The following is a 22,691-nucleotide window of genomic DNA, read 5'->3' as shown; positions in this document are numbered from 1 at the left end:
CTGAAAGAGAGAGAGACCTGATTCTCTGTCTGCCAACCCCATGAGAATTTTGGGGGGTGGGCAATCCTCAGTCTGGGCGTTGGGACCTGAGGACCGCAGGGGCAGAATCCACAAGCATCACACTGATGGGACCTCAGTCCTGGCCCTAATTTTTGGACAAGCAAGAGAAGGCCCAGGGACGGGGTGTGACCGCCAAACAGGTCCTGGGGCCAGAACGGAGGCCAAACAGACAGCAGCACCCCGGCCCCAGGAGCTGACGGTCTAGAGGAGGCGCGGACACAGACAAAAGCCACGTTAGAAAGTAAGGCCTATGGCGCGTGCAGGTCGGGGGGCCAGGCGCTGCCGATGGCTCGGGGAAGGGAGATGCTAAGTGAGCAGGCTTGAGGGCTGCGGGCTTGAAGGGGTACGTGTGGGAGTGGGCCCTCCTCCCAAAGGTGAAGCCTGGCCGCTGGGCTCTGGGGGAGGGGTGGAGCCTGGGACGTGCAGGGTCACAAAGGGCGTGATGGGCCTTGGGGGGGCTCGGCCTGGCCTCCGAGTGGAGGGCGGACCTAGGGGTTCTCAGCAGAGCCCTGGCCGCCTCTGACTGAGGTTCCAGCCGGACTGTCGGGGCAGGAGGGGCATTGCCGTCACCCAGGCTGGGGGAGGGTTCTGGGGGAGGTGGTCTTTTGGGGGTGTCCTGGGGGGTTCTGAGCAGCACAAACAGCATGCACAGAGCTTCGAGGCAAGAAGCAAGGTGGCAGTTTGGGAAACAGGAAGCCAGTGGGGAAGCGGGCGAGGGCAGCCAGAAACAGCTGGTCTGCGTGTGATGCTGGGAGTTTTCTTCTCTGTGTGCTGGGGCCCGGGGTCGGTGCGGCAGGGCCGTGAGCGGGAGATGAGGTGACGTGTTTTATGTGTTTAAACACAGACGGGCAGCTTTGCAGAGGATAGACTGGAGGCTGCTGGGCCGGGGCTCAGGGGACCGGGGTGTCCAGATAAGCCACGGGGAGGCCCCCCTGAACAGTCTAAACAGCAGGACTGGTGCGAGCGGTGGAGGAGGGGCGGGGCGGGGGGGCGGAATCAGGAGTGACCCAGGGCGTCCTGGCTCAGGTGGGCGGAGGCACCTCTGTTCAGAGCTGGGCAGGAACCAGGTGGGTTCTTCATGTTGAGTCGGGAGGCTGAGACGCCCAGACGGAGCTGCCGGGCCGTGGACGGATAGGCTGGGCGCTCAGGAAAGGATTCTGGGCTGTAGGCAGAGTCACAGGGGTCCTTGGCTCCCGGATGGGCCTGGGGGCGTGGGGGCGGGTAACCTGAGACCCAGGCCCTCCCCCAGGTGGGTTCCTGAGCTGTGTTACTTCTCAAAAGGGTCTGAGGCCCAAAGAAACCGTGACTCTCCTGCTCAACGCCTACCTCACTCCCACCCCTCAGCCTCTGTTTCCCATCTCCATAGCACGTGGCGGGGAGGATGGAGAAAGCGTGCACAGGGGGAAGCCCAGGGATGGAGAGAGCCCAGGCCAGCGGAGGGGTCGGGGGAAGGCTGGGAGGGAGAGGCCCGAGGGAGCGGAGGGCTTGCGTCCGGCACCCGGCATCCAGCAGGTGGCTGGGACTCCCCTGGGGCAGAGACTGCTGGGGAGGGCATGGCCCGCCCGGCCTCCAGCTGGAGGGACGGAGTGCCCTCTGCCCCCTGCTCACGTTCGGCCCCAGCAAGAGCAGTGAGGGTTCCAGACGTCAGGGAGGGGACCTTGGCCCAGGAGAAGCCACCTCCAGGTGCGAGAGGGGGCACCAGGACAGAGCCCTCTGCCGTTGCCTGGGGGCTGGCTGGGACTCTTCCCTTTTAGCAAAGGTCCCTGTGCCCCCCGTGATGGTCAGGCTTGCCCCCAGCCGGGGAACTGGACGGGGTGTGGCCTCAGATTTGCGGGCAGGGGCACAGGCAGTGCCTGAGACCCTCAGGTGTCCAGTGGCCGCAGGGCCTGATACAACTCGGGGTCGTGAGTACCCAGCTGCCACCTGTCCCGGTCCAGCGCACCTGCCTTCTCCCTGTGCACCTTCTCTCTCTCTCTAATACACACACACACACACACACACACTCTTAAGGCCAGCCAATGCCATATGCCAGGCAGGTCCCTAGAAGGCTCCCACGCCTGCAAACCCTCACCAGGGCAGAGCTGCTGGAGCAGATAGGGTTACTGGTTCCTGAAGCTAGGGTCCTGGGAGATTGTCTCATCGTCTTCATGAGTAACAATTTGATCTTATACAGGTCACTTAATTTCACTAGGCCTCAGCTTCCTGAACTGTAAAATGGGCTCATGTGTAATGCCTTGGCTTGTGACAGTCAAGAAAATCTCTGAATATGTGAAGGGACCTTTTAAACGAGTGGTTCTCAATCTCAGCTGCACATGAGATCCTGGGACCTCTGAAGTCTACTGATGGCTGGTCCCATCCAGAGAGAGGCCAATTCTAATGAGTCTCGATAGCATCCCAGGGATGTGATACTGGAGACTCCTCTCTCCCTGCTCTTCCCCACTCAGTACAACTGAAAAGCCCAAGAACAATAGGGCAGACAATCACAGAACTCTGGAGGGTAGAGAGAGGAAGGTGGACTGTTCAGAGACCTGAGAACTTGAGGAAATACGCAGGACCAGTGTCTCTCACCTCCCCTGCAGTAGACAAGGTGACCAAGTAGATGACTGCCCTCCCTGGTACCCAGCAGGAGGCCCACTGGCACCCAGCAGCCTGGAGAATAGGCCCAGGGAAACACTCTCCATCCATGGCTGGTGTCTCCCACCCCCACCTCAGGGTATGGGGCAACCAGGGAAGCACCTTTCACCCCAGGTTGCTACCAGAAACACCAGGTGGACGCAGCAGACCAGAAGAGCACTTTAACGAGCATTCTGAAAACTAAACTGTCTTTGGACTCACAGCCCGTAATAAGCCATGCCCCACGTGTTAAACCTAAACACAGTGACAGCCTGCTAACGTGGAAAACTTAGCTAGGATCCAGGTCTCCCAACATAATATCCGAATGTCCAGGATGCAGTGGAAAATCACTCATCACACCAAGAACCATGAAGATAACTATTTGAATGTGAAAAGGCAATCGACACATCCTAACACTGAAAAGAATCAGATATTGGAAATATCCTGAGAAGGATTTTTAAGGCAGTCATCACAAAAATGCTTCAACAAACAATTGCGAAAACTCTTGAAACAAATGAAAAAGAAAAAAAGAAAATCTCACAGAAGAAATACAAGTTATAAAAAAAGAATCCAATGGAAATTACGGGAAAGAAAATAAAATAACCAAGTTTTAAAAATTCACTGGATGGGTTCAATAACAGAATAGCGGGATTTGTCAGAGGAGAGAATCAGTGAACTTGAAGATAGAACTACAGAAATTATCCAACTTGAACAGCAGAGAGAAAATAGCAGAAAAGAATGAACAGAGCCTCAGAGACCTGTCAGACAGCACTTGTATCACTGGAGTCCCAGAAAGAAGAGAATGGGTCTGAAAAATATTCAAAGAAATAATGCCTGAAAACTTAACAAATTTGGCAAAAGGCATAAACTTAACATGCTCAAGAAACGGAGTGAATCCCAAGTAGAATAAGCTCAAAGTAATCCACACCAAAACACACCATAATTAAACTTACAAAAACTAAAGACAGAAAAAAATAATACTGAAAACAGCCCGAGGGAAAAGACATATTATACTCCCTACTGGGGACACCAATGCAAATGACAGCCAATTTCTCCCCAGAAACCATGGAGGCCAGAGGAAGATGGCACGTATTTCATGTGCAGAAAGACATTTGCTGTGGATGTGAATTCTATCTTGGATGGAAATATCCTTCAGGAATGAATGGAAAATGGAGACATTCTCAGACAAAGGAAAACTAAGACAAGTTTTCACTCGCAGACGTACTTGGCTAAAGGCAGTTCTCCAAACAGAAAGGAAGTGATAAGAGGGCTCGGAAATTCAGAAAGGAAGAACATCAAAACAGGTTACAATACGGGGTCAATATAACAGACTGTCCTTCTTGTGATGAGTTTCTTAAATCATTGATGATCAAAGCAAAAATTGTTACACCATCCGATACGGAAGCTCAAGGCAGGTAGAAGAAAGAGCGAAGACAGTCATAGTTGATGAGTGAGGAAGATGAAGTGGCCTGAGTGGAAGTAAGGTCTCTACACCTACTGTGAGACCAGAGGCCGGCAGCCTGAGCACGGGGGATTTTAGAAGCTGGCTAGGTGATTGCAGTGCATCCGGGTAGAGAACCGCTGGTTTAGAGCAGGTAAGGCTGGGGGTGAGGGCATAGTTGTTCTCGGGGCCCTAAGGGTTCCCAAGCCTTAGTGTGTATCAGAATGCCCTGGGGGGCTTGTAAAACACAGACCGCTGGACCCCAGCCCCAGAGTTCTGAGTCTGTGGGTCTGGGGTGGGGCCCGAGAACTTGCCTTTTGGTGCTGCTTATGGGAGACGCCGCTTTGAGAAGACGACTCTAGCATCCCCGGCTGGTCAGGAGCTCCTGGGTCTCAGCTGAGGGTCCCTTAGAGCCTCAACCCGACAGCCTCACATGCCCGAGTGTGCCTGGCTCTGGGTGTAAGTTGGGAAGCAGGTGTGTCCCGGAGGGACCCCAGGACTGTAAGTCAGGAGGCCCTTGTCTTGTGTCCCAGGGCTGGGTGACCTTGGGCAGGTCCCTCTGTGTCCCTGGGCCTCAGTTCCCCTTCTGTGAAATGGGAGGAGCTGGCTAGGTCACTTACCTAGCGGAGCCCAGGGCGACCAGGAGGAGGGAGGGATGCCTGGCAGGCCTGGCCCGAGCGCCTGGCCCCGCTTCTCTCCGTCCAGCTCCGCTCTCCTCTGTTTCACGTATCGGAGTTTTCACATAGATTTCCTGTGACAAGAGGGCTCCTCGGCTAAAACCAGTTTGAGAACCCTGCCCTTGATGTTGTGAAAGGCCCTTCCTGGCCCACATCTGGAACCTTCCCACAGACCACCCTGGGACAAACAAGTCCCCGAGGCAGGTCCCCAGCTGAGGCCTTTCCTACGAGTGAGGCCTGTACAGAATGTCTTCTCTGACCCTCCAGCCCACAAGACAGGCACCTGGCTCGATCAGCATCCTTTGCTCGGAAGCGGGCCTTCCTGGAGGGGGCGGGTGGACGGACGGACGGGCGGTTCTGTGCACAGCGCCCGTCTCACCTTTGGAGGCTCAGTCCTCCGGTTCACAGCCTCGTGGACGCAGAGGGACGGGACCCGCCGTCCCCTCTGAGCCCTCGCGGGCAGCCCGGTGGCCCCCAGGAGCCAGTGCTATTGCCTGAGCTGTGGGGGTCAGGGAGCCCCAGATGCAGCAAACATGGCCCCTGCTTTTTACGGGCCCACGGGCTATGGAAAGACAGGTCAGGCAGCCGGGAAAGGCCTCCTTAGGGTGCTTCTAAGGGTGGTGGCGGTCCCCTGCCCCTCCAGGGGGCCCAGGCAGTGCCCCTTGGCCTCCCTTCTGGGGCACATCCCACACTCACTTCTGAGCCAGGAGTTTCCGCTCTGCTCTCTCCAGATGTGGCACTGAAGCGGTTAATGGGGCGGGGGGGTGTCTCAAAGTCCTGGGCCCCCCAGAACAGCCAGGGATGTGATCAACGGAGGGAGACCAGGTGAGGGATTCCCACAGGGAATCCAGGGCCCAGTGTCTCAGACTGGCCCTTTGAGAAGCTAGAAATTAGGATTTTAATGTGAAATCCCCCAACTGCAAACAGCTCAAGGGTTTTGAAAAAATGGTCTGCAGGCCACCTCTGGTGGTGCTGGGCCTCCGCTGGCCGCCTCTGGCACAGCCCTACCCTGCATGGGGGCCCCTTCCTCCCTCTGCCCCCCGCTCTCCTGGTCAGCCAGGTGAGGAGCTTGGCCTGGTGATAGAGGCTTCCAGAGGATGCGGGTGCCTGCCAGGCCGGGTCAGGCTCCGTGATGTTCCTGGTGTCTTGGGCGGGCTCGGGGACGTCACCCCCTTCCTGGCTTCATCCTCAGTCAGTGCCCTGGGGATAGAGGTCTCGAATGAGGCAGGTGGGATCTTCAGGGCCATCCCATGTCACCTGCGCAGCCCCGCCGACCTGGGTGAGCGCCCCTCCTGCGCCCGGTCGAGCCTGGCTGCGTGCGTGACAGCTGTGCTGTGTCTGTTTCAGGGTTCCCCTATTCCAAGTCTGACCCTGTCCCAGGACATGGCAAGAATGGCTTGGACCACCGGGTAGGTACTCGACCCCGCACGCCCTCCCCAGCACGCGCGTACTAACGGTCGCCGTGAGCTAGGGCGGCTCCCACAGCTTGGTGACCACACGGCCAGGAGGACGGGCCCTGGGGACCCTGCTGGCCCACCCACGTCTGCCTGCTACTCCACCCAGGGCCAGACCACCACCCGGCAACACCCCTCCTCCCCTCTGCTCCCAGCCCCCAGGGAGACCTCAGTGCCGGGGGGCAGGGGCAGCGGGGCCACCCAGAGGAATCAGACCCTCTTTAAGGCCCCCGTGACCGTCCTTCTCCTGTCACCTAGAGCCTAATAAGGATCTTAAAGGATGGAGGGGTTTCGTGGGCCATGTGGGCCCAGAATCCACTTCCTTCCCTGGAGCGCCCTTCCTCCCCGGCCCCCAGTGTTAGTACCATCACCATGGTTACCACTGATGATGCCCTTAGACTGTGACCGTTACTGGGGCCACACCGAGGGGCCGGCTTTCTCTGCCCACTCCCAGCCGAAGGCTGCTTTGACTGCCCCCTTCCCAGCTCTCTGAATCCGGGGACATGAGACCGTGAGCCCAGACAGCGTGCTGCCTGACTTGTCCCCTGCAGCTGGGCCCTCGTGTTTGTCCCTCTCCCCACAGCTTCGCTAGGTCTCCAGTGAGGACCCCTCAGGTGGAGCTGGCGTGATGACACCAGACCCCCGCCAACCCCCAACACACACACACACACACACACACGCACACACGCACACACACGCACAGACACAGCCCCAGGAGACTTGCTACCACTGAGGCAGCCTTTTCCCGGTCGGAGGAAGTTTGTCCACACACCGAGGCCATTCACCCCCCAAGAGAAGCCACTCAGACTTCAGTCCCCGTGTGTTGCCCTGGGGCGGTCCCAGCCGCAAGTGTGTAACGCAGGGGACAGCGACCCCTCAGGCAGACCTCAAATCCAGGGTCCAGGCCACGGGGCACATCCAAGAACAGGGACGCCACCACGGAAGCTGCGGGTGTCCTCGGGCCTTTCTCAGTCATTCTCGAGCTCTGTGGGCCCTGCCGCTGTGTGTGTCCCGGGCCCAGGTGCCTCTGCACGGTTTGCTCGAGGGAACCCCGCCCATCCCACTAACCACTCCCCCCGCAACCCCGTTTATTCCGAATGGGCCAAGTTGGAACGGGCACATAGCATGCTTCTCTGAATTCCCTTCTAAGGAAGGATGCAGGGGGCATGAGAGAGCAGGAGTCCACGGAACCCCCACAGCGCCGGGGAACGTGGCTCCTCGGGCTCAGTGGGAGGGTCCTGAGGGCGGCGGGCACCAGTCAGAATGTTCTCTGTTCACCTGGCACAGCTGTTCTCTGACTCAGGGGCCATGAGTGCCGAGGTCACGGACTGGGCCACGTCCGCGCCGAGGCGTCCCACTCCCCAAGCCAAGTCCTGGGGTTTCTCTCAAAATAGGGGAGACAAGAGCATGGACGTCAGCACTTCCAGGCTTGCGTCATTGGCGGCCGGGCTGTGCGTCCTCTAGGGAGAGTCCCTTCTTGGTTGCCAGGCTGGAAGGACGTGGGTCGATGGCTTCCAGCACCTGTGGGGAAGGCGTGGCCTCCGGAGGCTCCACCCCCAAGGAGTCTGGGAACAGCTGATCCAGACACTCTGGCGGGGACACCATCTTCAGGCCTCTCCTAGAGCAGAGAGCAGACTCTTAAGCTTTACAGGGTCGAGAGCTGAACCCTCCGGGAATGTTTCCCCTGCTGGCCTCAGGATGGGGAGCAGAGTGTCAGAAAGCCTGTGAGTGAGTCCTTCTACACATCTTGGGGAGGCGATAAAGATGGAATTCATCACCACAGGAGGATTTTTAGCTTTTCACATTAGAACATCCAGGAAATTGATAAAAATTATTGTTGACTTTTTTGGGGGATTCTTTTTTCCCTACTAATGTTCTCTCCTATTTTTTTTTTTTCTTCACTCTTTCTAAGACTGTAATGTAATCGTATGCCTGTTTCTCAGCTGAAAAGCCAGATAATTTGATGACCAGTCTTTTACAGCTCAGCCATGTCAGGTTAAGTTGTTCCTTGGTTTGTTTTTACTTGCTGAAAGGATTCCAGGTGACCTAAAGTAAAAGCCCAGATGCAGAGTGACCAAAAACCCAGTAACAGCAAATCCCAAAGGAGAGGAAATGAAAGAAGTAGGAGAAAATTATATCTGAGACACACAGAAGAACACTGTATGGGAAAAAGCATGGACGCTTAGCTGTGAGCTTCCTGAGCGTGACCAGTTGTGTAGTTCTTATTGTCAAATGGAAGGAAGGAAGTCAGTAAATCAGGGGAGGCAGAGATGTGCCTGATTCTTGTTCTGGAAGGGATTTGTCACAAGGGGCCAGCACCATATGTCCCAAAGCTTGTTAAAATGTTCTGATAACTAGCCCGCCACAGAGCCTGACACGTGGTAGATATTCACACCTCTCTGTAGAATAAATAGGGAAACAGCCACCTACTAAAGGCTTTCCTGTGGATGAGACAGCATTGGTTCCAACATGTGCCACCCGGTCTGCTATTAAGAGATGGACCGCTGGTCACCGACAGATCCACACGGTAGCCCCTTGGAAGGAGTCCCATTTTGAAAAAACCCTGATGCTAAATAAGAACAGACTGAATTTTCCTACTAAATGACAAAGACTGTCAGGTTAGATTTTTTTAAAAATAAAAGAAGAAAAACATGTATCATCATGAGATAAACACAAATTATTTTTTACTGGATTAGAAGTCAAAGGATGGGAAAGAGTTACCAAAATCACAAGTAGAAGGAAAGCATGAGTGGCAGTATTAATATCAGATAAGGTAGAAGTTAAGGTTAAGATGAATTAGTAGAATTTGTGGTAAAAAGAAGGAACACTAGTTCATGATGACACAAGTTATAAAGCAGTTAACAGCATTCATAAATTTAAACGTGCCAAGCAACATGGCAATGCCAGAGACCTTGATAAAACGCAAGTATGGTAGGCCGTTTGAACATGACTCTTTTGAAATCAGACATGGATCTAGTGAAGGAGAAAAAAAGTACGGAGATCAGTTTAATAGTGCAAACAGCGAACTTAATCTAATAGGCATATGAAAAAAATTCGTATCTTTTGAATCGGGTTTTCACATATCCATAAAACATTAATAAAAAGGTTCATGTATGTCACTACAGAGAAAACCTTAACAAATTGTAAAAGTCAGATATGCTGGAAAGAACACATGCATTATCATCAGGCAGCCCCGAGTTCAAATCCCAGCTCTGCCACTTCCTGGGTGTGTGTTTGGGCAAAAGTTACTTAAATTCTATGAGTCTCTATTTCCTAGTCTTTAAAAAAATTATCCTTACCTCTTAAGGTTATTGCCAGGACACATAACATTATAGTCGTGAAATCTTCTAAGTTCTGTAGCGTAGTTCCCAAACGAATAGCTATTATAAAAGCAAGTCTCTACTCCTTCTTACTTCCACCTCAGTGGCTAGTGAGTAAAATGGCACACTCCAATGTGAGCTTTAGCAAGAAAAGAACAATGGTGAATGGCCACGATTTCCTTCTCACCGTCATCAATCCCAGTATAATTTTTGAAAAGTGAAATGCACGGGTTAAATTTTTTACAGTTCCATGTATTAGCTGTGTGACCTTGGGCAAGTCGCTTCATGTCTCTGAGCCTCGGCTATTAAATGGTGATAATAATCACCACTTGGCATTTAGAAGGCCAGGAGTAGAGAGCTCTTTCCCTGCTCTGGATTGACACGGTGACCCCCCCCCCTCCACCCGGGGGATGCCCCACCCTCCCTCCTGAGAGTCTCTGTCTAGTCTCAGAGCCTGGCGGACCAGAGGAAGCCGGTTCTGCTGCCAGGAAGTGGATTTCCAACTGCCCAAGGTGGTGGCGGTGGCCCGGGAGTTTACAGCCTGTGATGCAGGGCGGCGGGCACTAGGGGGCGGCATTTCTCTTTGGTATCGCGGCCGGGCCAGGTGGGAGACAGGTTTGCCTTGCTTTATGCAGGAGCTTCCCTAACCAGGCAGGTGCATGGGGGGGTCCTTGTCAGTGGCCTGAGAAAACGTCTGCAAATATTGTTCTTGAAAACTCCCAAGGGGAATCATTCAGTCAAGTGGAGGAGGTGCAGGGTCACGGAGAGTCACCGGCGGGTGAGGGGTTGCCGGGCTCTGGGTCCCAGTGCTGGGACTAAGGTGAGGCATTCAGGGCACTTACCAAAGGACTCAGTAATCAAGGTAAACAAGGTAATACAATGTTTTGAAAAATCCAAATTAATGAAAAAAATCCATGATGGACAAAGTATCAGAAATGTAAAGACCGGCTCCAACCCTCCACTTAGGTGCTTACCCGCCTCGCTGCCCTCATCCCGGCGTCTCTGGGCCTCAGTTTCCCCTGTTCAGGATGAAGGACTTTGGACTCGGTGCTTTCGGAGGCCTCATCCTGCCCCCGCGCTCGCTAGGACCATGACCAGCTCCTGACTTATTACCTCTTGCAGTAAATTAGTGCTGAAAGCTCTTTCCCTGTAATACAACCCAAGGGTGAAGAATATAATCCCTTCTTGAACTGCAGAGCTCTCTCCATGGAAATGTAACCCCTGTACCCAGTTCCAGAAGCGCTGGCCAAGAGCCCTGACCCCGTGTCAGACTCTGTACCAGGTGCCAGGGATATGGGCACAAATAAAACATTTTTCTCCACTGTGGGCAGTGGATGCAGGGCCAAGACAGAGTTGGACAGGAGAGGGACTGACTGACCCTGCGGGGCCTCAGCACCTGCCTTGTGGGGCAGGAACCCTCTGTCGAGGTTTGCAGGATGACTTTTTCAGGTGGGCAGAGGGAAAGAGAATTCCAGACATCAGAGTTGGCTGCTGGTGCCATGGAGAGGTGAGGGAGGCACCTGAGGCAGGTGGCCGGGGTCCGAGGTCCGTGCCCCCTCCGAGTACCATCCCTGGGCATCGTCAGCAATCACAGCCACTGTGATTGTACGGGGTGCAATCTGTACGGGGTGCAATCTGTACGGGGTGCTCACGACACTTGGGGTCTGTGCTGGGGACTTTACGGACACCGGCCACCTGCGCCCCTGGGGACGGTGCGTCTGGAGGGAGCAGAGCCGTAGCCCTAGTGAGTGAGCCGCCCTCCGGGGTCCAGGCCAGCTGCGGGCCGAGGCGCCCTGGAGCTGTCATCACAGCAGGAAGCAGCTGTCTGGACAGGCAAGGGCAGCTCAGGCCTGGAAGGCGGCGGGAGGCATGTGAGCAAACCCGCCCGCGTGGGAAGCCGGCAGCCCCGACAAGTGTGGGCGGCCACACGGCCCTTCCAGAGCCCGGCCTCAGTGGGCACCGTGAGCTGACCCTCCTCCCCGGCCAGGCCGCCAGGACCCCGGCGACAGCCTGCCCCCTGCAACCTGCCCCCTGCCGCCCTCTCTCTTTCTCTTCCAGAATGCCAATCTGGCCCCTTGTGGAGCAGACCTGGATGCCAGCTGGGGCACGCGAGGTACAGGAAGCGGGGACCCCGTGGGTCTCTGGCTGGGGCAGGGGTCGCTAACAGGTTTCCACGAGTTTCGTTCTGAAACCACCCCCGACCAGGGCCGCTGGCAGAAGGCTGTGAGCATGGTGGAGTCGGGGAGCCTGGGGCAGTCATGTCCCCGCCTCTCCCGGTCAGGGATTGCTTTACCTCCATCCTAACGTTGCCTGAGATGCTTCCTCTCCTCCCCCCTCCCTCCGGCACTCCCCACCTCCTAACTCAGATGCTCCTCTGTTTCCTGACCCAGGTGCTCACCTCTTGAGCGCTGCCAACCCCACCCTGACTTACTTGTCACTCCGGGTCACCTGGGGAGAGATCTGTGTTTGAATGACCGTCCCACGCCAGGGCTGAGGCCAACCCAACACCTACTGTTAAATTCTATGGCAATAAAGGAGGCAGAGACACAGTGAAATGCCCGCGGGTCTGAAGCTGGATCAGATCCTGCCCCAGCCCTGCTCTCCGCGTGGCCTCCCAGGGCTTCACACCAGCAGGGTGGCCTGCAGGGAGGTTGGTGTAACTAGAGAGACCCGGTCACGTGGTAGGCACCTGCCCAAGGGCTCTGCCAGCCCTGAGCCGCCGGGCCCCGCGACGCTCGCTTATGATTGTCCCCCGAGGGTGACCAGAGCCCGCTCTCTTGGGCTGCTTCACGCTGGATGTGGGAGTGGAGGGAGCTCTAAGTGGCCTCCAGGCCCCCGGGCTCAGAGCCGGGTCGGCCAGGACCCTGCATGGCACGCGGGGAAATTCAAGGACCGGCCCGCCGGTGCCCAACCCCTCGCCAGGGTCTCCCTGCCGAGACAGGCTTGCTTGTGGCCGAGATCCAGAGATGCTGCCCTGTGGTTTCTACGTGCTCACGGAGGCCTCCCATCCGTACAACTTTAGTTTTTAACAAGCCGCTTTTAGTCTGGAAGAAAAAGCTTTTACAAAGCTAGCATGTGGAGCTCTGTATTGAAAAGGAGTAGCTACAGGGTAAAGAAGGTAAAACAGTAAGAGGCAGGGGGGTTCGACCCCAGCAAGGCTGCCTGTCTCCACAGGGGTAAACCGAGGCAGGCCCGGACCACCAGGGAGACAGCAGCACAGCTGAGGGAGAAAACGGTGCCGTGTCTGGCTCCCAGTCTGGCCTCCGGCCTCCCGACCATGCCTCCTGCTCCTAACCTCCTGCCCCTGGCTTCCCGCCGGAGATCCCAGAGCCCGTCCCCCTGCAGCTCGGAGGATGCTGCGGGCGGGGATGGAGACCGCAAGGCCCGGCCCACCGCAGGGTGGGGGTCCTGGATGGGCTTGCTTCCACCTTTGGGCCGAGCTCGTGCGTGTTCTAACCCAGCCCCTGTGGTCTCTGCTTTCTCTTACAGAATACAAGGTAAGAGGGGCCGCCCGCTCCTGCGCTGACCTCCAGCTGCCGAGCTGCACCTGCCCAGGTTAAAAGTTCCTTTTGTTGTGCTTTCCCTGTGAAAAGCAGACATTTCCCTGCGAAATGTGTGTGTCAGATGCAGTATGTACCTCTCTGCTGGCCTCGGGCTCGGCTCTTTTGTCCCCGCACATGCTTGCTTCCTGAGTGAACCCGGACTTTCTTCTCCCCGCAGATCTATCCTTATGACGCCCTCATCGTCACAAACCGAATCCGCGTGAAGCTGCCCAAAGACGTGGACCGGACGAGACTGGAGGTGAGGGGGGCCCCAGGGGTGGAGGGTCACATCTGCCGAGCGAGTCTCTGCAGCTGCCTTGACGTCCACAAAGTCGACGTTCATCGCCCCCAAGGTCCCCGTGGTGACCGCGCAGTGCCCGGCGATGGGCTTGGAGTCAAGGTCCCTCGTTGTTTCAAAGACCGGAGAACGTGGTCATGTACCCAACAAAGATGGCTGTGCAAAGCGGGGCACAGCTGCTTGCGGTTTGGGGCAGGGAAGCCTTCGTCACTGTGCTTAACTGGGTAACATTCGCCTCTTCCCCGAGCGCTGATATTCGGAAAATCGGCCCAATTCATGGCTTCCCGTTTGACCACTCTTGCCCCGATCTTGAATAATACTGAGCTCTGGGAGCAAGTGTATGTTTAAAAGACCCGCAGGTCAAGGGCACAGACATCTGTTGACTGGGCCCCACCACGAGCCACGGTCCCAAGTGGCCAGAGTGCGTACTTCATCCCTCCTCACTGTGCTCCCACAAGGAAATCAATGGCCAGCAATGGACTTCACCTCCCGAGCCATGTCAGGAAGGTTTCACTGGGGTGAGGGGTCTGGAGGCTCCTGAAGGCCCAGGGCCACCCGCCCCACCTGTGCCCCGGGGCTGGGAACACCTGAGGCAGAGTGTGTCCGGTCAGCACCAGCCCCTGCCCTGCTGCCTGTGTGGGCGGGGGCTCAGGTGGCTGCTGGGAGGGAGCTGTAGGGGCGTGGTTGTGGTTGAGGGGCACCAGCAGTGCCCCGGCGCTCCGGAGGGCTGCCGGTTGGGAGCCAATCTGAGTGGAGAGCAGGCAGATCTGTAAGGAAGTGCCGTCTCAGGTGGTCCAGACAGATGCTCTGGCGCCCTGATCTCCGCCCTTTAAGATGAGGATATTGATAAGCACTGGGTGGGTGGCTGTAGCCACGAGAGGTCACATAAAGCCCCTCGCCCAGGGTACGGGGTAGTGGTGGCAAGGAGGGGACAGGGACGCCGGTGTGGCCGCAGCAGTCGGGGGAGGCGTGTCCATTTTGACTTCTCTGTTGCAATAGTAGGAACTTGACCCGAAGTGGTTTAAGCTAAAGGGGAATTGCCAGCTCGTACGACTGACGGGTCCCTTAGGGTGGGGCTTAGTCATGTCTCCAGACCCAGATTCCCTCCTTCCATCTCTTGAATGTTTCCTCTGTGTGTGTTGGCCTGACTGATGGACAGATGTTCACCTCCCCTCCCCCGGGGCTCAGAGTCTGCAGGGAAGAGACTCGGGGTGGGGGTGGGGGTTCCTAGAGGGACTCTGGGACCTGGGACCTAGAGACAGGGAGGATGATGGTGGGCTCACACAGCAGCAAGGGCTTGGCTGCAGGGAGGTGGGGAGCTGAGCTGGCGGGGAGGAGCCTCACGGCCAGCAAGCCCGTGGACGCTATGGTCAGGCAGTGCAGCCCACCCGCTGAGTCTTGGACTCCCCAGGGTGTGGGCGGCATCTTGCCAGCAAAGGACCACAGAGCCGAACGACCCCAGGGCCTTTGCTCAGGAGGCTGGCCACTTAGCAGGACATTTGGACCTCACCCCGTAGAAGAGGAAGGACGACTGGAATGTTCTGACCCGTTAGGACGAGTGCGGGTCACTCCCGGGGCTGGGGGTGGGGCGGCCGGACCGGCTCGGAAGCTGGGGTGTGAGTGGGGGGCAGGGGGAGCACGTGGAGGTGCTCAGAGCAGGCCCCGAATCAAGCTTAAGGGATGCCTGCCCGGTGCTCTGGAAGGCGAGGTCCTAGGCAGCCTCTTCCTGGGCCTCACCCGTGACCATCCCCGCTGCCTCTGCAGGGGACACACTCTTTGGCTCCTGCTGAAGTTGAGCCCTTGTGAAGGGTGTGGTCGTGTCCCACTGCTGTAAAGCAGGAGGCTTGCGCTGCTGGGTGACTCAGTCAGGACCCGCCTGAAGGGCTCCCATTGTTCTGCATGTTTGTTCCTTAAGCGTGGGTGCCCTGAGGGCTCCTGACTCCCACCGCGGGGCGTGGGGTTGGGGTGCCTGGCGCTCCAGCTCCTGACACAGCAGCAGCCTCGGGGCCACCCGCCCCTTGGGACTTGCTGCTTCCCTCTTGGGTCTGGGGTTCACTTTAACCAACTCCCATACCCCACCCCTTATTTTGCTACAGTACAGAGTGAAGGTGCAAAATATCAAGTGGTTAATACATGTAAGTGTTTCCCTTTTAAAAAAAAAAACCTTGGAGGACGGGGTAATGGGTTTAATCACCCAAATCTCCAAGAACACACCCAAGGGTGCGTCCCTCTGTAATCATTCTCTTCCTGATCTCAGTCAAGCCAGGAGGCAAATTGGAAGCGTTATCACAAACGGGGCACGTCCCACAGCCTTCAGGGTCTGGAGCTGGGGTGTGAGCCAGGAGGGGCTCCGGAGGGGCTCAGGAGGGCCTCCATCCCAGCAGGAGAGGAAGGGACACCAATGTTTTTATTTCAGGGCAGAGAGCTTTATTTTTAATATAAAAACAATTCATAACTCTTGTAAAAGTCCAGAAAAACACAAAGAAGAACGTAAACATTACATGGAATTCCCCTACCGAGTCAAAACTCCTGTTAGCTCCGGGGCGGACATGCTTCCGGAAATCTCTTTTTTTGCACAAATACCCAGAGATAACTGAATTCTCTTTTGGATAAGTAGCCTCGTACTGTTTATGCAGTTTGACATCTGCTTTTTCTCTCTGAAATTTTATGTGAACATTTTTCCATGCCAATTCATGGGGATCTGCCCGTCCTTTTAGATGGCTGCGTGGTGGTCCCGCGTCCCGTTCTGATGCCAAAACTTGGCCTCTGTGCACTGGTGCCGAATTGAACCTCGGAGACAGAGTTTTGGGTGAAGTAGAAAAAAATAGCTTTATTGCTTTTCCAGGCAAAGGGAGCCACAGCAGGCTCCTGCCCCGAAAAACTGTATGTCCCAACCTGGGTGGATTTGATGAGGAGTTTTCTAGCAATGGTTCAAGGTGGGGGATTGCTGATAAGATTAGGGTGTGTGCAGGGCCTGCACTCCTTTAATCTGGCCTCAGGTGGTCTTTTCTGGAGTGAAGAATACTGACATCTTCCGTTTATTGGGGTTCTAGTTCGATAAAGAGCTCAAAATATATTGTTATGTGTATTCCTTGAGGTGGAACCAGGACGCTGCCCCAGGGCTGCACTATCGTTTCTTGGCGGTTCTTCCCTTGTCTCTGCATCCCGTCCCTTCCCTGATTAGCAACTGTTCGAATCTGCCCTTTGGAACTCAGGGAAGGTCATGGAGGCTGGAGTCGATCCCTACAAACAAGAAACGGGGGGCACAGAAAGGCTTCCGTGCCCAGGAGCCCCACAGTGTCCTGCTCGGCTTCAGTTCCACACAGGGGAGGGTCCCAGGGGCCAGGCTGTGGAGTGACAGGCCGTTGGCTGGGGCTCGGTCACATGGCAAAGCTGCGGGTCTGCCGTGTGCCCAGCAAGGGGAGAAGATGGACGTGGGCAGACAGCTGGTGGTGCCCACACACCTCTGTAGGGTTGGTCCCTGGAAGGAGGACCACTCTGTCCGTCGAATGGTCAAGGCTTGTTATCCATCCTTTACCGCCAGAGTGTTTGGCTGAGTCTCAGTGGTTTGGTGAACACGTGCCAGGCACTGAGCTGGGCCCTAAGGACGCACAATGAGCAGAAACCAGCATGAGCTCTGCCCGTAGACGCCGCCTGATGGGAGGTAGACGTCAATCAACGGATGACCCAGATGAGTGTGTGAAGTTATACACCAAAATAAGGGCTCTAAAGGAGAGGAAGGTGGGCCTGTGAGCATTTGAAAGGGGGTAAAAGTTAACTGGGTGCAGTAAGTGTGCCTGCATGTGTGTGTGTGTGTGTGTGTGTGTGTGCACGTGCACTTGCACGTAAGGTGAGTCATGGCAGGTAGGAAGAGAATTCCAGGAAGAGGACACAGCAGGTGCAAAGGCCCTGGGGCAGGAGGCAGCGTAGCCTGTTTGAGAAGGAACTAGCTGTGCTTGAGCGGGTGATGGGCAGGAGGGGCCAGGCCTCATAGGGCCCTGAGCCACGATAAGCAGTTTGGTTTCTAGGAAAGGCAAGGCTTTTACACGGCAGGACGACCTGATTACGTAAGTAAAACAGCGCCCGAGGCTGCCCTGTGAAGCCTAAATTGGCTGTGTGGATGCAGGGAGACCATTTTGGAGGCGGTTGGGTTGTCCGGGCAAGACATGATGGCATCTTGGACAGGGCGGTGGCAGTGCGGAGGTGAGAAGCGGGTACGTTCAGGCCCTATTTCGGAGGTCAAAGTGGGAGGGGCAGGGGCACGCCTGGCGTGACTCCGGGCTGTCGGGATGGGGTGCTGGGTAAGTGGCGGTCACTCGGTGCAGCAGGACGAACCCAGGTTCTGATGACGTTTGTCGCTCTGGCCTGTGAGGCACAGACAAGGGAATTCAGGATGCTCAGCCTGACAAAGAGAAAGGCGCCATATAGGCACCTGGTGGCCCACAGTAGGTGCTCAGTAAAGGTTGGTGACTCATGGAGGTGTTAGGAAGGAGAGTGGCAGTCCTCCGCCGCTCTGGAAGCGCTGTCACATAGAAGGCAGTCAGATGAATCGTGTGATCCCAATGCGCAGAGCCAGGTCAGGCTTCCCAGGGAGACCCGTCCGGGGCCAGTTTTACACCATCCCTGAGATCCAGCACTTTCTGTCCTGGGGGGGTCTGGGTCCCAACGCCTACCCCTGGCACCCAAGGACCTCATGCCTTGGAGGGTCTCAGATCCTTCCTGCGTTTGGCTGTGCCAGGAGCTTCCACTCTGAGGGGGAAGAGCCTTACCTGCCCCGGGCAGACTCAAGTGTCCTCTTACCTGAGGCCACTCCTGCAAACCTCTGCCCGGCTGCCCGGCATTTGCCGAAAGACGTGGCCATTTTGCTCGTTCATCAGCCTCTTGCCATCCAAAGGTGGCATCCTGGTGGGGGGAGAGAGCACTTAGGGTCGGGATGACCTCGGTGTGAATCCAGTCTCCATAATGTCTAGCTGTGTGACCGCGGACCAGTTACTTAACCACTCTGAGCCTGACCCTTACCTGTCAGATGACATCGCTGTTGCCTGTCCTGCTGGGTGGTTTGAGCATCTATTCAGTTGTTCAGAAGTAGCCATGAGCACCTGCCGTGAGCGAGCCCCAGGCAGGTGTGATGTGCACACGGTTTCAATTATTTTGTCCATGTCACCCCCAGTTTACCAACCTGGGAACCGAGTAGGCCAGTATGGATTAGAAGAAGGTTTCCACGGGGATGGGGTGCTATGGGCTGGCCAAACAATGATTACTAAGAAGTTAGTGGAAGAGCAAGGTGGCTGGCTGTGAATGGAGGTAGGATCAGCCACAGGCTTGGCCGCCAGGAGAACAGAGGTCCCTCCTTGATGCCCGATATGGGGTAAAAACAGGATGTTTGAGAATTTATCAGATTTGGCTTATTTACAAGCACTTGATCACTAGGCTGTTCCAAGCACTTGACACGTTCCTGTACTTGGTTTTCACAAGTCGGTGCAGCAGCTGCAGAGGAGGCCTTGGTGGGAAGGGGTGGGGGTGGGGGAGCTGGAGGACCTCCCCAGGCCCTTGGCTTCTGGGGGACAGACCTGGGGTTCCGGCTAAGTAGTCACACAGGGCCACTGTGCTGTGCATCTTCCTGGATTAATTACAGTATTAAAAGTGAATTTCTAATCACCCTTCCTTGCCCCAACCTCCCAGAGCACACATTCGGCTCCTTAGGTAGGAAGGTGTATCAGCCAGGGCCCTCCGGAGAATCAGAACCAACAGGAGACAGGTAGACAGACGGACAGACAGATATGGACATAGATATGTATTAAGAAATTTAATTTAAGAAATTGGCTTCCCATGGGGCTAGCAAGTGTGGAATCCGCAGGGCAGGCCAGCAGCAGGCTGGATGGACACTCAGGCAGGAGCTGACACTTAGAAGCAGAATTTCTCCTTCTCCAGGAAGCCCTCAGTGATTGCCCCAACGGAGTGAATGAGGCCACCACATTATGGAGGGTCATCTTCACTTAAAGGCTGATTGTAGGCATGACCACATTGACGGAATACCTTCCCAGCCACCCCTAGACTAGTGTTTGGCCAAACAGCCGGGCACCAGGGCCTGGCCAGGCTGACTCATGCAGAGAGCAAAGGCTGCCGGCTGAACAGGTTTGGAAGGAGGGTGTGTCCAGGCGAGTCCCCAGGGTCCTCCTTTCTGAATGCTCAGCAGAGGCAAGGCTGAGCGGCTCCTCTGGGGCCACCTCTGCCAGACCCTGAGGCTAAATGCACACCTGAGTTTGCTCAAGCAGGAAAAGCCCAAGTTGTAGGAATGTGCCTGAAAAATAAGGTCCTGCAGTTAAAGAATACGTCCTTTGTTTAGACTCATCCGACCGGTCTGATAAGAACCTGACAGACTGATGGTGAAGTGTGGGTTCCCAGCCACTGGGTGTGTCTGGGAGATGGGTCTGCCGCAGCCTCTGGGACCCTAGGGCCTCCCAGGAGAGGCACGGAGAACAAACAGGAGCAGTCCTCCAAGGCCAGGCCAAGTGGCAGGGACTTAGGGGCGGAGGGTGGGGAGGAAGGAGGGAGACGCAGTGCAGAGTAGGGCAGGCAAGTGGAATGGGCTCTGAAGGAGGAGAGAGGAAGCTGGGAGGCAGTGTGGCCGGCAAGGTGAGAGCACAGATTTAGATTCAGGGATGGAAAGAGCACAGATTGTCCCTGGATGAGGATGGCAGACAGGCCCATCCTGCCCTAACGTAGCTGAGAACCAGATGAGATCAGCAGTGACTCCGTACTGAGGGACACGCATGGCCCGGGGCCTGCTCGCTTGGCTAGTGCAATCTGGGAGGGCTCTCTGGAGGAGGGGGACATTTGAACTGGTACCTGTAGAAGGAGGAGCTGCTGTGTGAAGTGGAGGGAGAGCATTGTAGGCTCTGGGTGGCAAAGAGCCTGGCATGTTCCAGAACCCGTAGGTGCCCACCATGGAGCAGAACGGTGGTGGAAGAGGTGGGCAAGGACACGGTGAGACAGGGCCTCCTGTCTGCAGACAGGGCCTCCTTGTACAGTGTGATGGGGCAGGGAGGCACCGTGGGACCCAGGCCTCAGAAGAAACGTGGGCCCTTGCCGGTCCAGGATTCGCAGGCTGAGCGGGTCTGGGGCCTGAGCCCACCCCATCAGCCCCCGTTGGAGCAGGGGGCCTGGCAGTGGCCGGTGGGCTGGCGTGGGACAGCTGAACTTGGTGAGGTGGGCAGGGGGTACTGGGAATGCCCTGCAGGGAAATCGAGGCAGGCCAATCCCAGCAGGGTGGCGGCTAGCCTGGGGTACCCTGCAGAGCAGGGGGAGCACAGGCCGAGGGCCTCCACCACAAAGCCCCGGACGCTTCCAGAAGCTGCATCAGGGGGCAGGAAGTCAGGGCTGAGGGAAGGGCCCGGGCTCTCGAGCCACCTGGCCTGGTGCCCAGGCTGCATGTCCTCGGGCGAGGCATGGGACCTCTCTGAGCCTGGGTTTCCTGAGGTCGTAAAATGAAAACTAGAATCTCAGGGCAGGTGAGGATGGCAGCAGCTCTCATAAAGTCCCTTCCCGAGCCTGGCCAGTGGTCCTCCATCAGTGCAGGAGAATGGCGGGGTTCAGGGTCCGAACTGGGATCCCCGAGTAGGCCTCCTGGACTCAGACTCTGCGTGTATGAGTGTGTGTGATTCTACCAAAATGGGCCACTGCGTCGTCGTTTCGGAGGGTCCGTGACCCAGAAAAAGTGGGGCTTTCTGCCACAGAGGGACAGAATGGATGGCCCGGCTTCCAGGTAGACAGGCCTCCGTGGGCCCGTCTGCCAAGGGGAGGGGTAGCCCCCCAGCTGCGTGGACCTGCTGGTCTGAACGGCACGGTGGTCTCAAGGAGCAGCAGACGGCAGCTTCTCAGAAAGAGCCCTGGACCCCTGGCCAGAAGGTCCGAGTTCTAATGTGTAACTTGCAGGCTGGGTGACACGGGAGATGTCCCCGTCTGTGGCCTGGTCCACGTCCTCTGGGCACCACCAGCTCCCACACTCGTTGCCTCCCTGGGTGTGAGTGCGCGTGTGCATCTGGCACAGAGCCGTGTGTGCCCTGGGTTCCCGGCTGCTGTCCCTTGATGAGCCCTTGCTGCGAGCAGAGGTTAGTGGCCGTTACTGATTCCTGTATTCAGGGAGCCCTTGGCGATGAAGCCAGGTTACAGGGTTAAGTCAGATCACGCCCCTCAGAAAACTACCTCTGGCTGTAAGATGCTGGTGGCATGTCATCAATGCTTCACAAGGCATCAAGGCCTCCAGGTCCCAGGCCCTCGCATGGACTTAACTGTGCTCTGACCCACCTGCCTGGCAGGTGTGAGATCTCTGTGGGGTGGGCGCACCTGCTCTGGTTTATTTCTGCATCCCGGCTCCTGAATGAGGAGAGAGCAGAGCGCCTGCCTAGGACCAGCCCTTCCCCTCCCTTCTCTCCGCTCACCCTACCGCCCAGGAGCGCCCCAGGCAGGGTCCCAGGCCCTGTCCCTTCCCCGGGGGTGCTCATTACGGAGGGACCTCTAGTGCATGCGGCTCGCTCAGAGATCAGGGGCTGCTAGAGCTGCCCCTGTTGTTATAGTTTCAGGAATTTCCCACGCTGGTTGTTAAACCAGCCATTACTGAAAAACAAATGATGTAAACTTATGATTATGAAGATTACATTTAAAGCAAAGGTGATAAATACTCAGCACTCCCTGCTCCCTAATCTCTCGACTACATTTCACTACCATCTGTGCTCTCCAGGTTACTTAACCGCTACTGCATCTGTGTGCGGGAGGAACAATCTGTGACAATGTGCCCCCGGGCGTCTCTTTCCAGCTCTGCATTCAGGGGCGTCACGTTGGAAGCTTGAAACTGGCCGTGGTGTATTTACACCACGGAAAGGAGGCTTGCGGGTCTGGGAGCCTGGGGTGACGGGTGCAGTCAGGAGAGACTTCCTGGAGGAGCTGACACTCAAGCCCAGGTCTGGGGAGTGAGTAGGGGTTACGTGGGCAGAGGAGGAAGGGCCGGCATTCCAGGCAGAGGGAGAATGGGTGAAGGCACAGACAGGATTATTCCGATTTTACAGACATCACAGCTGAGGTCGTGTCACTCAGCACAGCTGGACAGGCCTGGAGCCAGGACCGGATTCTTGTGTGTCTGGCTCCTGAGCCCGAGGTCTTTGCACGATGCTGCCCTGGAGGGTGACACGTAGGCAGACCCCCGGCAAAGCATGTAGGACCCCTACCGTGCTGCAAAAATGGCCTCCTCCCCAGGGGCTCTCCCCGCTGCACCCCAGAAGCGAGGCCA

At 56.5% G+C, this 22,691-nt stretch overlaps 1 protein-coding gene across 28 annotated transcripts in view; it reads left to right on the top strand.

Moving 5' to 3' along the window:
* The window catches only part of ABLIM2 (actin binding LIM protein family member 2), a 150,498-nt gene that overhangs the window by 124,281 nt on the left and 3,526 nt on the right, over positions 1-22,691 (top strand). For 25 of the 28 annotated variants that reach the window (XR_014264435.1, XR_014264436.1, XR_014264438.1 and 22 more), the window contains 4 exons: positions 6,139-6,200; positions 11,624-11,678; positions 13,055-13,120; positions 13,286-13,366. Coding sequence is in view for 1 of the 28 variants with exons in the window: in XM_082464365.1 (XP_082320491.1) it covers positions 6,139-6,200; positions 11,624-11,678; positions 13,055-13,062; positions 13,286-13,366 (206 nt within the window). In the remaining 27 variants the exon portion in view is untranslated. The remainder of the gene's footprint in view (positions 1-6,138; positions 6,201-11,623; positions 11,679-13,054; positions 13,121-13,285; positions 13,367-22,691) is intronic. The other 3 variants (XR_014264461.1, XR_014264437.1, XM_082464365.1) reach the window with 2 other exon arrangements.

This window comes from Balaenoptera physalus (assembly GCF_965194825.1).
Source record: "Balaenoptera physalus genome assembly, chromosome: 5".
Classification (NCBI taxonomy): domain Eukaryota; kingdom Metazoa; phylum Chordata; class Mammalia; order Artiodactyla; family Balaenopteridae; genus Balaenoptera; species Balaenoptera physalus.
Note: the sequence above shows the minus strand (reverse complement) of the source record. Positions and strands in the feature narration are given on the sequence as shown.